This window comes from Phocoena sinus, chromosome 1 (genome assembly GCF_008692025.1).
Source record: "Phocoena sinus isolate mPhoSin1 chromosome 1, mPhoSin1.pri, whole genome shotgun sequence".
Lineage (NCBI taxonomy): Eukaryota > Metazoa > Chordata > Mammalia > Artiodactyla > Phocoenidae > Phocoena > Phocoena sinus.
The window spans coordinates 76,383,912-76,398,515 of NC_045763.1; the positions used below are offsets into that span (position 1 = coordinate 76,383,912).

A 14,604-nucleotide genomic window follows, 5' to 3' on the forward strand; every position below is an offset into this window, starting at 1 on the left:
TTTTATATTTTTGAAATGGAACTCTTCTCATCACTTTATTAGAAAAAGAATGCTGACTGCACTGTTCCCTGCTATGCACCTGCTTGACAGCTGAAAGATGGCAAGGGGCACAGAAAAGGAATAGAAAATGTTGCTGAGAATGTTCATGTAAATTTAAAACTTCTCAGCTATGTTGCTATCAATATTAATTCAGTAATTAGTTATGAAGAAGCATTAGTTGCAAAAGTCATTCTCTAATGAAAGAGGACAGTATATGTTCCTTGCCTAATTATAACTGTCCTTGGAAGATCTTAAAGTCCTTTGCAAGGGAATTAATTTAATTCTACAACCATTAACTGAACATATACTGTGAAAAAGGCACTGCATTAAGTGTTATGGGAATCCACATTATGAGATAAGGTAAATTATATAAATAACTATAAAATAGGCAGAGATATTGTGTGTTAAGGGCTAAAGGGATCAAAGGAGGGAGAGAGCTTTCACACGTTTGTAAAGGGAATGAAGATATTATTTTGACAGTCAGAAATCATGCTCTAAAAGAAATTCTAGATGGAGGCATAGTATGAGAAAAGGCTAAAGAAGCAGGAAAAAAGATACTTAAGAATGAAAAAACTAGTTTGTTTAGCTGAGCTGGTGATTACATGGAGTATTTTTTAGTATTTCTATACGAATAAATAGTTGTGAAAAGACTGGGATTTAAAACGTTAAGGACTTGAGTTTATATTTGAATCAATAAGCAATGAGGAGGCGCTGAAGATTTCTATACAAAACAGTGATACAAATCTCCCAATACAACATGCTGATTTGAAGAAGTCCCGTAGGCTTCAATATCTTCTATTGTATCCCATCTGAGGCCAGCTTAGTTTAGCTTTATACTATTAAAAAGCTGCTTACTTCCGGGAAGATCCCACATGCCGCAGAGCAACTAAGCCTGTGCACCAAAAACTACTCAGGCTGCGCTCTACAGCCCGCAAACCACAGCTACTGAGCCCACGAGCCACAACTACTGAAGCCCGCGCGCCTAGAGCCCGTGCTCCGCAACAAGAAGCCACCGAAATAAGTCCACGCACCGCAATGAAGAGTAGCCCCTGCTCCGTGCAACTAGAGAAAGCCCGTGTGCAGCAATGAAGACCCAATGAAGCCAAAAATAAATAAATTTGAATAAATAAATTAAAAAAAAAAAGAAATGAAGGAGAAGATATCACTACACACCGCTGAGACATTATAAGGGAAAATAAGGGACTACTATTGACAGAAACAACTCTTCACACATAAATTCTACTCCTTCGGAGTAAACTGACCCATTCTTCAAAAGCAAAATCTCAAAACAGGTCAAGGACAAAGAGATTATTTGCATAACTTTGTATCTATTAAAGAAATTGATTTTGTAAATAAAAACCTTCTGAAATAAAAATCTCCAGACCACCCCTCCCCCACACAAAAAAAGAAAAAAACTGCTTATTGTAAACAGGACTCTCTTCCTGGGTGCCCTTAGGGTAAGTGAAGCCCTGATCCTCTTGGACACATCCACAGGATTGGAGAGAAGACTCACAATCCATGAGGATTTATAGCTCCACTGGGCATACTAAAGCTAAAGCCATAGCTCTAGCCCTACAATTTCTGTCTATATTTAAGGTACTCCATGATTTGTCCCCAGTAAATTTGTTTACTTTTTGATCCTATTTTCCCATAAAAGACTGCAAAACTAAGTTAAAGTATTAATGTACAGGACATTGAATGTCAAATTGAGGAGTATGGACTTAATAGATAAGTGACTTTCAAAGTGTGTTGTTGTTCATTCAACAAACATTTACTGAGTGCCAACTATAAGCCAGGTATTGTTTTAGGCCCAGAGGATACAGTAAGGAGAAGAGACAAATCCCTGAATTTATAATCAAGCAAATCGATATATAAAATTAAAATATAAAATGACTATAGGTAGTCAAGTGTAATGAAGAAAAATAAAGGAGGTTAAGGGACTAGAAGGAGTCCAAGGTGGGGGGCCCCACTTTAGATCAGGGTCTGAGAAGGCTCTCTAAAGTGACATGTGGGTAGATCTGAAGGAGCTGAGACTGCAGGCTATGCAAATAACTTGGGGAAGATCATTCTGGCAGGAGAAATAGCAACTGCAAAGGTCCTGAGGTGGGGGCTTCCTTGGAATGTTTGACAATGAAGTAACTGAAGATGGAAAAAAAGAACAATGTTTAAAGGATGACTCTGAAGTTTTAAGTGCAAAGATCCCTCAGGACCTTGCTCCAATAATCACCTGCATCTTATCAGTAGCCTGTATTGATTCTCTTTCTCCAGCACCTTCTATGCTTATTTTCTTTTTTCTGCCCTGTAAGAAAACACTTTCCAATTTTTTTCCAAGTAATAACAGAACGTGGCTGAGAAAATATGAAAAGGAATCAGTGGTTAGCATTCTAAAATACCACAGAAAACAAGTAAGATCTAGAAATGTATCCACTGGTAACTAGGCACTTAACTCCTTTGCAACATGAAAGTTCTTTCTTGGATATTTTGTTAGTAAGTAACCAGTGGAATTATGACAGCATTAATATAAAAACAAATTGGAAGTGTAAGTTTGTTTAGGGTAGAAGGGTGGGGGAGTGGGGAGAAGGTAACAATTTTGACTCTAGACAACCAACCACAATGGTAAATCCTCCAAGGCTAATGCTAGAGTTAGAAGTCATTCTGTCTAGGTTTAAAAGTTAGCAGCCATAAGGATAAAGCTTCAAAAGGCCCCCAAACATAGAGTAATAAGTTAAAAAGATTTTTAAAAAATTGTTTGGTCCAAAAATGATTGAAAAAAGTCTCATTTCTTAGATAAAAAAAAGATTAAGTGGTTGCCTAGATATATATGCAGAAAAGGCTGCATTGAGCTCAGGAAGAAAGTCTCATAATTAACTGCCAGTTTTTGCCTCAGCACCTAGATCACCCACTGTCAAGGCTGAACTAGTCTAAACCCTGCTTTGTAAGATGAAGCAACTGAAGCCTGCAGATATCAATATAAGTGAGTCACCTGATTCACATAATGTCTAAAGACTTTGAATAACTATGCTTTATTAAGTTTATAATATTTTTTCAAATGTTAAAAAATAAATAGATGTAATCCTGTTATCAAGTGAATCCAGGCTGAGATAGAGGACGTGAAGTTTAGAAGAAGTTTACAAAATGAATATTAAACACGAGTAAAATGCTGATTGGTATTATAGGTGAAAGGAACTCCCTCCAAAATTAAGGAATACTTTAGTGATAATCACTCATTTTTTAATGTTTTCCATTAAAAAATATTTTTACTTAAAAGTACTTTCACATTTATTATTTCATTTACTAAACCAGGACTAGACAGGGAAAAATGAAAGAGAAGTTTCTGCTCCCACTGTGATGACTAAGGTAACCACATTAAGTTAAAAAAAATGTCTAAGTACAACAATTATATTTAATTAAAGGCTATAAAGCCTGAGGTCGCTAGTTAAAGAGGTTAAGGCTGGCAGAACTCTAGGAAAGTTTGGTTTTCTCTATGCTTCAGTTAAGGGTTGGTTAATTAGCTAAAAGCTTAGCTTTATCAATATCTGCAAGTATCACTTTGATATTGGTTGTAGAAGGTATCCCTGGAGTTATTCTTTGACTCCTGAGACATAACAAGCTTCAGGACAAGCTATAAGAAAATTATACAAGCAATATTATAATAGGTACCTAATTGGGTATAAAGTTATTTTTTCTAATACCTGCCTTAAAATCTCTACCTATAAAGCTCTTGAAGAATGTATTCTGGTTAAGTTTAAAAAAAAAATCTAATCTTTTCTTTATCCTCTTTTGGAAAAGTTAAAGTTGGCTACAAGTAACTCTCTCATCAAACAATCTCAAGCTACATGAATATTTTCAGCCAATCCTGTTATTTTTTTCAGTTATATAAGGGGCAGGATTACACAATCTTCATAAAACTAGTTAGAAAAATTTTCATAATACTAAGTTGCTTAGGTTATTTCCTGAGATGGCAGGTATTGTTGCTTGTCTGAGCTTTTGCTATTCTCTGTCAATATTGTATGATACTTTAAAAGCCACTGGACTGTAAGTCATTAAACCGTAAAATCCATGTGGTTTAGGTCTAAGCAAAAGTTAACCTTGAATCCTCCATCATAGTAAGAGAGTGTTTGACAGATGGTATTATATCAGTAAATGTTAGATAGATGAATGGCAGATGGATGGATAGGAGAGAAGCAGAAGGACAGGCAGACTCCTTGGGTTGTGGTCCTACCATTCATGATGTTTGCATGTTCACCTATGATAATAGTACAAATCACAGGCAGAACAGCGAGGGCATACAAGCACTAGTTTCATAATGAGAGTTCTTTGTGTGGCCTCCTAGTGCAAATGTGCCTAGCTTCCCCTCCAATGTACTGTGACACAGTTGTGTGTCATAAAGTGTTACAGGTGTGCTGGAAATATTGACTCCCTCAGCCTTTGGGGTAGCAAGGAAGGGCTGGGGCACAGGAATTCCCAGCCAGATACTTTTTTCATTTATCCCTGTGGGCTGGACATATATTCTCATTTTTTGTGAGTGAAAAATATTTGAAAGGATATTTATTATGATCATATCTATAGTGGAGAATAGATTGGAGAATGGATTGATGGGAGAAGAAGATATTAGGTGATAATTAGAATGGAACTTCATAATACTATATTCTTTCCCAAATATTCTGGTCTTTAGTTCTTTTTGATATTCCTAATGTTCACTGATAATTTGAAATATTCTCCTATAAAGGAAGCACCTTTGCATTAAACAAAGCCCTTATTTCTAAACAAAAAGACCTTGTTCAGAAAATACTGGTGAACTTTAAATAATTATGAGAAGCCATTTGGGAACAAATCAGTAAAATGTATTTGGAGGATGAGAGGAAAATAGACACTTGAAGAGGTGAGAATTGAAAACAAAGTGTCAAATCAGAAAAGAGTAATAATTTGCCCAAGGATCACAGGGAGGTTAGAAAACTGCAGAGAATATGAACTTTCCATATGACTTATCAGACAGTACAAGTGGTTCAGAAACATATCTTGCTTAGGTACATGGCTTATGCCTGGATAATCAATAAGACCTCAATTACTTAGCTAACCAAAGTAAGTATTTCTGTTTTTTTAAATCTTTCACAAAACTGGTTGAACTTTCCCTCTATGAGTAATACAAAGTTGAATAAACACATTTGACCTAATCAAGTACTGAATGCTGGCAGGGTACAGACCACTAAAATGACAGAGTACAGATCATCTTCCATGAGTTTTTATTTTATTATTTTAAATCTCATTTGGGCTAAAATAGATGTGGCCATCAGGATTATTTATAGACTGTAAATCCATAAGCCAGAAAGGAAAAATGTTTTTCAGAAAAGAAATGACAATACAGAAAAATTTGCTCTCTTTCTTTAATCTTCACCTAAAACACAGCACATGAAATTAAAGTCGTTATTTATTTATTTTGCCTATTTTCTTTTCTTTCTTTTGGCCATGCTGCACAGCTTGCAGGATCTTAGTTCCCTGACCAGGGATTGAACCTGGGCCACGGCAGTGATAGCACCAAATCCTAACCACTGGACTGCCAGTGAATTCCTAAAGTTGTTATTTTAAACTGAGCCTTTTTCTCCCATTTGCCAACTGCAAAATGGCAGTTTGAAAAAAAAAAAACAACTTTGTTATTTGGAGGCCATGCTTTTAGAATTTTATAATATTTTCTTCACTAGCTGTAAAAGTCAAGGTAAAGCCAAGGGAGAAAACAGAGTTCTTAAAGCCCACATATTCAAATTAATCAAGGAAAAATACTCTAAAATTCAATAGGGGTATTGAATAAGCATACAGTTTGGAATCAGACACACTAAGGTTTGAATCCTGGTTGTGCCATAGACCTGTGTGTCTACAGTTCATATACTTAAACTCTCTGAGCCCCGTTTTCCTCAACTGTGATATCTGAAATAAATGCCTCTCCTTCCTAGAGTGGTTTTGAGTATTAGGTTAGATGGTATATGTAAAAGTGCCTGGCACGTGACAGGCATGCAATAAATGGTGGTTCTTATTTCTTTAAAGAAAAAAAAAAGGATTTAATGTTTAAAAGACTTAAAGAGTGAAAGGTTTTAATTTAATTCTTATGCGTAATTATTAGACAATGATGACACATTACCTCTTATTTACAGTGAATAAACTCTTAGTCATCCTGTGTATTCTTATTCTACTTCTTATCACTCTTATTCTGTCATGCTGTTACTATCCCTTGCTATAGAAGTCTCTTGTGAGTAGAAGAATAATTTAAACATCTTTGTGTTCACAATTCCCCCAAAGAATGAAACTGGAAGTTGGTAATAAGAAATCTTTGTCAATAAGTGAAATTTCTAAAACACAAAATGAAAAAGTATGGTTTTATAAATACAAATGATTATGAATTACCTTTAAATTAATGTAGGTAGGTCATCTAATATAATGAAAACAAGAAAAAACCCAACAACCTCTAAGCATGATCTAGAAGATATAGAGCTATTTTTGCTGAATGCATCACTATTTATGACACCATTTTTTAAAAGGTTAATGCACTTCCTTGATAAGATAACTTACTCTTCGTCCTTTAGGACCTGGACTCCCAGGTGGTCCTCTTGCCCCCACAGGACCCTACATGTTGAAAATTTAAAAATCAGTTATAGAATTAACAGGAATGTTACGAGAACAGTAGTTACAACCTTTCTTATGATATGTAATTCTCCTTGGGAATTCTTAAAATAAAATTGATTAGTCTCCTTTAAAAATATGCTTTAACTATTAAACAAATACCATAATACCCTCCCCCAATATTCTGCTTCTGACATAGTCTACTATTTGGAGAAATTTAATTTCTAAGTGTTTACACCCTGAAAAAGAATGGGAAGTATTTAATATTCACTGACCACATAGTTTTTAGGATGAGCACATATGGTGGTGGGAGACACAACACATAAGGGAGACACCCACTTAGCCAGTCTGACCAGTCTAATATGCCTGGTCCATCAAAGAAGCAATGGCTACTTTTGCAAGATTTCTTTCTCATTACTCTAGATACTTATGATAATCCCATCACATAAAAATAGATTTTTTTTCTGTTACCATGAAAAATGCCACAAAATTTTCCAAATTTACATGCCACAAAAAAATAGCCTTAAAAGAAGGTTAAGTTGTTATTTGTTACTAAGTCAAGTACAATGAATTATTTTTATACCCAATGGTCTCCAGTGTTTAGAAGACAAAAGTTATTTATCTATATAACACAGGTAGATAAAAACAGTGAACTTTCACAGGATCTCAAATCTATTTCTTATCTTACATGAGTAAAAAGATTGGCAACTGTTCCCTAGATTAGTCTTCCTCATTTTAGAAGTCAATAAGACATCTATCAGTATGCTGGAAGATTGGGCTTATCTTCAAAACAGAAGCTTCACAAAACAGCATAAACCATTTCTGATAATAGTTCTGCTTAGGGGATCACAAAGGCTGATATTCTTCACATTTAAGTTCACAATAACTTTCAAATTTTAATAAGCAAACTTTCTCTGTAGAGACAAGGCTTCATTATCTTTCTGTAACCACAAATGGAGTTTTTCAAAACTCAGTTTTTGAATAAAGGTATATTTTCCATGAATTTTATCAGTTTGAGAATATGTGGAAATTTCTAAGAACAACATGTTGGAAATTGTGCTTGTGATTTGTTTGTCCAATAGGTCTAAGCTTGATTACTGACTCTGTTTTCTTATATGTGGTTATTCAAAAGAAAGTTTAGATATTTTTTATTTTAGGTTGCAGAACTATACTATTAGAAGTGAGCAGTAAATAATAGAGCAAGTAGAAGTGAGGAGGTTCAAGATACCACGATATATTCTAGAGCGTTTTGCATTGACTGGGAAGAGAAGTCTTTTCTATACTTACAGGTAATCCCAGTGGACCCATGGCTCCTGGAGCCCCAGGAAGACCTGGATATCCCTAGAATTTAAGCAAAAATATAAAAGACATAAATTCTCCATCACATCTAATTATTTTCATTGAAGATAAACAAGTAAATTATAAATAGTAATTAAAAATGATAATGTGATAAGATCTCCCTCTACTATCCAAGAAGTAAGAGGCCACAGGAAATGTTCCAGCGATAGACAACAGAAATAAAAAATGTTTACATAGAAGATGGGTATATTTTTATTAGAAACTCTTTGCCTAGAAATGAAATTTGCTAGCCAGAATCACATATTATAACCTACTAAGAAGAGAATATTCATCTCACATCTCTGCAGGTTGTGTTATGCTATGAATAGATGTATATTATGTTATACAGATTGTGAAACCATATCATTTTCAGATGTCAGGGAATTCAATAATTAAGAAATGTGGGCCTCTCTGGGGGACTCGAAGACCAGCAGCCGTGTGGCTGACTGGGTCTTCCTGCTCTGGCCGGGTGTCAGGGCTGTGCCTTTGAGGTGGGAGAGCCGAGTTCAGGACATTGGTAGACCAGAGACCACCCGGCTCCATGTAATATCGAATGGCAAAAGCTCTCCCAGAGATCTCCATCTCAATGCTAAGACCCAGCTTCACTCAAGGACCAGCAAGCTACGGTGCTGGACTCCCTATGCCAAACAACTAGCAAGGCAGGAACATAACCCCACCCATTAGCAGAGAGACAGCTTAAAATCATAATAAGGTCACAGACACCCCAAAACACACCACCGGATACGGTCCTGCCCACCAGAAAGATCCAGCCTCATTCACCAGAACACAGGCACCAGTCCCCTCCACCAGGAAGCCTACACAAACCACTGAACCAATCTTAGCCACTGGGGGCAGACACCAAAAACAACGGGAACTACAAACCTGCAGCCTCCGAAAAGGAGACCCCAAACGCAGAGAGTTAAGCAAAATGAGAAGACAGAAACACACAGCAGGTGAAGGAGCAAGGTAAAAACCCAACAGACCAAACAAATGAAGAGGAAACAGGCAATCTACCTGAAAAATAAATCAGAGTAATGATAGTAAAGATGATCCAAAATCTTTGAAATAGAATGGAGAAAATACAAGAAACATTTAACAAGGACCTAGAAGAACTAAAGAGCAAACAAACAATGATGATCAACACAATAAATAAATTAAAAATTCTCTAGAAGGAACCAATAGGAGAATAACTCAGGCAGAAGAATGGATAAATGACTTGGAAGATAAAATAGTGGACAGAAATACTGCAGAGCAGAATAAAGAAAAAAGAATGAAAAGAACTGAGGACAGTCTCAGAGACCTCTGGGACAACATTAAATGTACCAATATTCGAATTATAGGAGTGTAAGAAGAAGAGAAAAAGAAAGGGACTGAGAGAATATTTGACGAGATTATAGTTGAAAAATTCCCTAATATGGGAAAAGAAATAGTCAATCAAGTCCAGGAAGTACAGAGAGTCCCATACAGGACTAATCCTAGGATAAACATGCCAATACACATATTAACCAAACTATCAAAAATTAAATACAAAGAAAAAAAATTAAAAGCAGCAAGGGGAAAGCAACAAATAACATACAAGGGAATCCCCATTAGGTTAACAGCTGATCTTTCAGAAGAACTCTGCAAGACAGAAGGGAGTGGCAGGACATATTTAAAGTGATGAAAGGGAAAAACCTACAGCCAAGATCCACTCTACTCAGCAAGGATCCCAATCAGATTCGACAGAGAAATTAACACCTTTACAGACAAGCAAAAGCTAACAGAATTCAGCACCACCAAACCAACTCTACGACAAATTCTAAAGGAACTTCTCTAGGCAGTGAAACACAAGAGAAGGGAAAGACCTACAATAACAAACCCAAAACAATAAAGAAAATGGTAATAGGAATATAAATATCAATAATGACCTTAAATGTAATGGATTAAATGCTCCAACCAAAAGACACAGACTGGCTGAATGGATACAAAAACAAGAACCGTATATACGCTGTCTAAAAGAGACCCACTTCAGACCTAGTAACACAGACAGACTGAAAGTGAGGGGATGGAAAAAGACATTCCATACAAATGGAAATCAAAAGAAAGCTGGAATAGCAATACTCATATCAAACAAAATAGACTTTAAAATAAAGACTACTACAAGAGACAAAGAAGGACACTATGCAATGATCAAGGGATCAACCCAAGAAGAAGATATAACAATTGTAAAAATTTATGCACCCAACATAGGAGCAACTCAATACAAAAGGCAAATGCTAACAGCCATTAAAGGGGAAATCAAAATTAACACAATCATAGTAGGGGACTTTAACACCCCAGTTTCACCAATTGACAGATCATCCAAAATGAAAGTAAATAAGGAAACACAGCTTTAAATGACACATTAAACAAGATGGACTTAATTGATATTTATAGGACATTCTGTCCAAAAACAACAAAAGGCACTTTCTTCTCAAGTGCTCATGGAACATTCTCCAGGATAGATCATATCCTGGGTCACAAATCAAGCCTCAGCAAATTTAAGAAAATTGAAATCCTTGTCAAGTATCTTTTCTGACCACAATGTTATGAGACTAGATATCAATTACAGGAAAAAATCTGTGAAAAATACAAACACATGGAGGCTAAACAATATGCTACTAAATAACCAAGAGATCACTGAAGAAATCAAAGAGGAAGTCAAAAAATACCTAGAAACAAGTGACAATGAAAACGCAATGACCCAAAACCTATAGGAATCAGCAAATGCAGTTCTAAGAGGGAAGTTTATAGCAATACAAGCCTACCTCTAGAAACAAGAAACATCTAAAATAAACAACCTAACCTTACACCTAAAGCAATTAGAGAAAGAAGAGCAAAAAACCCCAAAAGTTAGCAAAAGGAAAGAAATCATAAAGATCAGTTCAGAAATAAATGAAAAAGAAATTAAGGAAACAATAGCAAAGATCAATAAAACTAAAAGCTGGTTCTTTGAAAAGATAAGCAAAATTGATAAACCATTAGCCAGACTGATCAAGAAAAAAAGGGAGAAAACTCAAATCAGTAGAATAAGAAATGAAAAATGAGAAGTAACAACGGACACTGCAGAAATACAAAGGATCATGAGAGATTACTACAAGCAACTATACGCAAATAAAATGGACAACTTGGAAGAAGTGAACAAATTCTTAGAAAAGCACAACCATCTGAGACTGAACCAGGAAGAAATAGAAAATATAAACAGACTAATCACAAGCACTGAAATTGAGACTGTGATTAAAAATCTTCCAGCAAACAAAAGCCCAGGACCAGATGGCTTCACAGGCAAATTCTATCAAACATTTAGAGGAGAGCTAACACCTACCCTTCTCTAGCTCTTCCAAAATATAGCAGAGGGAGGAGCACTCCCAAACTCATTATACAAGGCCACCATCACCCTGATACCAAAATCAGATAAGGATGTCACAAAGAAAGAAAACTACAGGCCAATATCACTGATGAACATGGATGCAAAAATCCTCAACATAATACTAGCAAACAGAAACCAACAGCACATGAAAAGGATCATACACCATGATCAAGTGGGGTTTATCCCAGGAATGCAAGGAGTCTTCAATATACATAAATCAATCAATGTGATAAACCATATTAACAAATTGAAGGAGAAAAAACATAAGATCATCTCAATAGATGCAGAAAAATCTTTCAACAAAGTTCAACACCCATTTATGGCAAAAACCCTCCAGAGAGTAGGCACAGAGGGAACTTACCTCAACATAATAAAGGCCATATATGACAAACCCACAGCCAGCATCATTCTCAGTGGTGAAAAACTGAAACCATTTCCTCTAAGATCAGGAACAAGACAAGGGTGTCCACTCTCACCACTATTACTCAACATAGTTTTGGAAGTCTTAGCCTTAGCAATCAGAGAAGAAAAAGAAATAAAAGGAATCCAAATAAGAAAAGAAGTTGAGCTGTCACTGTTTGCAGATGACATGAAACTATACATAGAGAATCCTAAAGATGCTACCAGAAAACTACTAGAGCTAATCAATGCATTTGGTAAAGTTACAGGATACAAAATTAATGCACAGAAATCTCTGGCATTCCTATACACTAATGATGAAAAATCTGAAAGAGAAAATAAGGAAACACTCCCATTTACCCTTGCAACAAAAAGAATAAAATACCTAGGAATAAACCTACCTAAGGAGACAAAAGACCTGCATGCAGAAAACTATAAGACACTGATGAAAAAAATTAAAGATGATACGAACAGACGGAGAGATATACCATGTTCTTGGATTGGAAGAATCAGCATTGTGAAAATGACTATACTACCCAAAGCAGTCTACAGATTCAGTGCAATGCCTATCAAACTACCAATGGCATTTTTTACAGAACCAGAACAAAAAATTTCACAATTTGTATGGAAACACAAAAGACCCCGAATAGCCAAAGGAATCTTGAGAAAGAAAAATGGAGCTGGAGGAATCAGGCTCCCGGACTTCTGAGTATACTACAAAGCTACAGTAATCAAGACAGTATGGTACTGGCACAAAAACGAAAATATAGATCACTGGAATAGGATAGAAAGCCCAGAGGTAAACCCACACACATATGATCACCTTGTTTTTGATAAAGGAGGCAAGAATATACAATAGAGAAAAGACAGCCTCTTCAATTAGTGGTGCTGGGAAAACTGGACAGCTACATGGAAAAGAATGAAATTAGAACATTCCCTAACACCATACATAAAAATAAACTCAAAATGGATTAAAGACCTAAATGTAAGGCCAGACACTATAAAACTGTTAGAGGAAAACATAGGCAGAACACTCTATGACATAAATCACAGCAAGATCCTTTCTGACCCACCTCCTAGAGAAATGGAAATAAGAACAAAAATAAACAAATGGGACCTAATGAAACTTTAAAGCTTTTGCACAGCAAAGGAAGACGAAAAGATAACCCGCAGAATAGGAGAAAATATTTGCAAATGAAGCAACTGACAAAGGATTAATCTCCAAAATTTATAAGCAGCACATGCAGCTCAATATCCAAAAAACAAACAATCCAATACAAAAATGGGCCGAAGACCTAAACAGACATTTCTCCAAAGAAGACATACAGATGGCCAAGCGGCACATGAAAAGATGCTCAATATCACTAATCATTAAAGAAACGCAAATCAAATCTACAATGAGCTATCACCTCACACAGGTCAGAATGGCCATCATCAAAAAATCTAGAAACAATAAATGCTGGAGAGGGTGTGGAGAAAAGGGAACCCTCTTGCACTGTTGGTGGGAATGTAAATTGGTACAGCCACTATGGAGAACAGTATGGAGGTTCCTTAAAAAATTACAAATAGAACTACCATATGACCCAGCAATCCCTCTACTGCGCATATACCCTGAGAAAACCATAATTCAAACAGAGTCATGTACCACAATGTTCATTGCTGCACTATTTACAATAGCCAGGACATGGAAGCAACCTAAGTGTCCATCGACAGATGAATGGATAAAGAAAATGTGGCACATATATACAATGGAATATCACCCAGCCATAAAAAGAAATGAAATTGAGTTATTTGCAGTGAGGTGGATGGACCTAGAGTCTGTCATACAGAGTGAATTATGTCAAAAAGAAAAAAATCACAAACCATACGCTAACACATATATATGGAATCTTAAAAAAAAATGGTTCTGAAGAACCTAGGGGCAGGACAGGAATAAAGATGCAGATGTAGAGAATGTACTTGAGGACACGGGGGGGGGGTGGGAAGGGTAAGCTGGGACTAAGTGAGAGAGTGGCATGGACATATGTACACTACCAAATGTAAAATAGCTAGCTAGTGGGAAGCAGCCGCATAGCACAGGGAGATCGGCTCGGTGCTTTGTGTCCACCTAGAGGGGTGGGATAGGGAATGTGGGAGGGAGACACAAGAGGGAGGCCATATGGGGATATATGTATATGTATAGCTGATTCACTTTGTTATAAATCAGAAACTAACACACCATTGTAAAGCAATTATACTCCAATTAAGATGTTAAAAAATAAAAGAAATGTGAATGTGTACAAATACTTTAGCCTGTCAAATTTCAGAAGGAACACACCCTTTGTGGTTTAACCATATTCAAATGATTCGGAGAATGCCTTAGGAGTCAATAATTCGTGAAATTAATTAGCCTTATGGGTATATTAAACTTCCTTGTTGACAGCAATTGGAGATAGGTAAAAAAATAATCTTACAGTGCTCTACTCATAATACAGAAGTTAAAACTGAGCAAAAATTTACGTACAATGAATTTGTAGATAGCATTAGGTACACCAGATCCATCACAAGATATTTTCTGAAAGCAAGATTCTTTAATTGAAAATAATTGTTCATTTCTATCACATTTAGAAACTTTAAGAAATGAAAAAACTGCAATCTAGATATAAAATTTATCAGCTATTACTATCTTAAAGATAAAAGAATGTAAGATGAATTCTGCATTCTGCTCTTCCACATATCAAATAATTACAATGTGACCACAAACTCATGGAAAAGTGGCAATGATGATATGTGCCATATAAACTATAAGCTATAAAAAAAAAAAGTAGAATCCTAATTGAATTTTCTTC

The 14,604-nt window shown here is 35.8% G+C and overlaps 1 protein-coding gene across 1 annotated transcript in view; it reads right to left on the minus strand.

Annotated features, from left to right (window-relative positions):
* Window positions 1-14,604, minus strand: part of COL24A1 (collagen type XXIV alpha 1 chain) — a 368,814-nt gene that overhangs the window by 148,656 nt on the left and 205,554 nt on the right. The window contains exons 26-27 of the mRNA XM_032642687.1: window positions 7,939-7,992; window positions 6,601-6,654 (exon numbers count right to left, since the gene is read on the minus strand). Of these exons, the coding sequence (XP_032498578.1) occupies window positions 6,601-6,654; window positions 7,939-7,992 (108 nt within the window). The remainder of the gene's footprint in view (window positions 1-6,600; window positions 6,655-7,938; window positions 7,993-14,604) is intronic.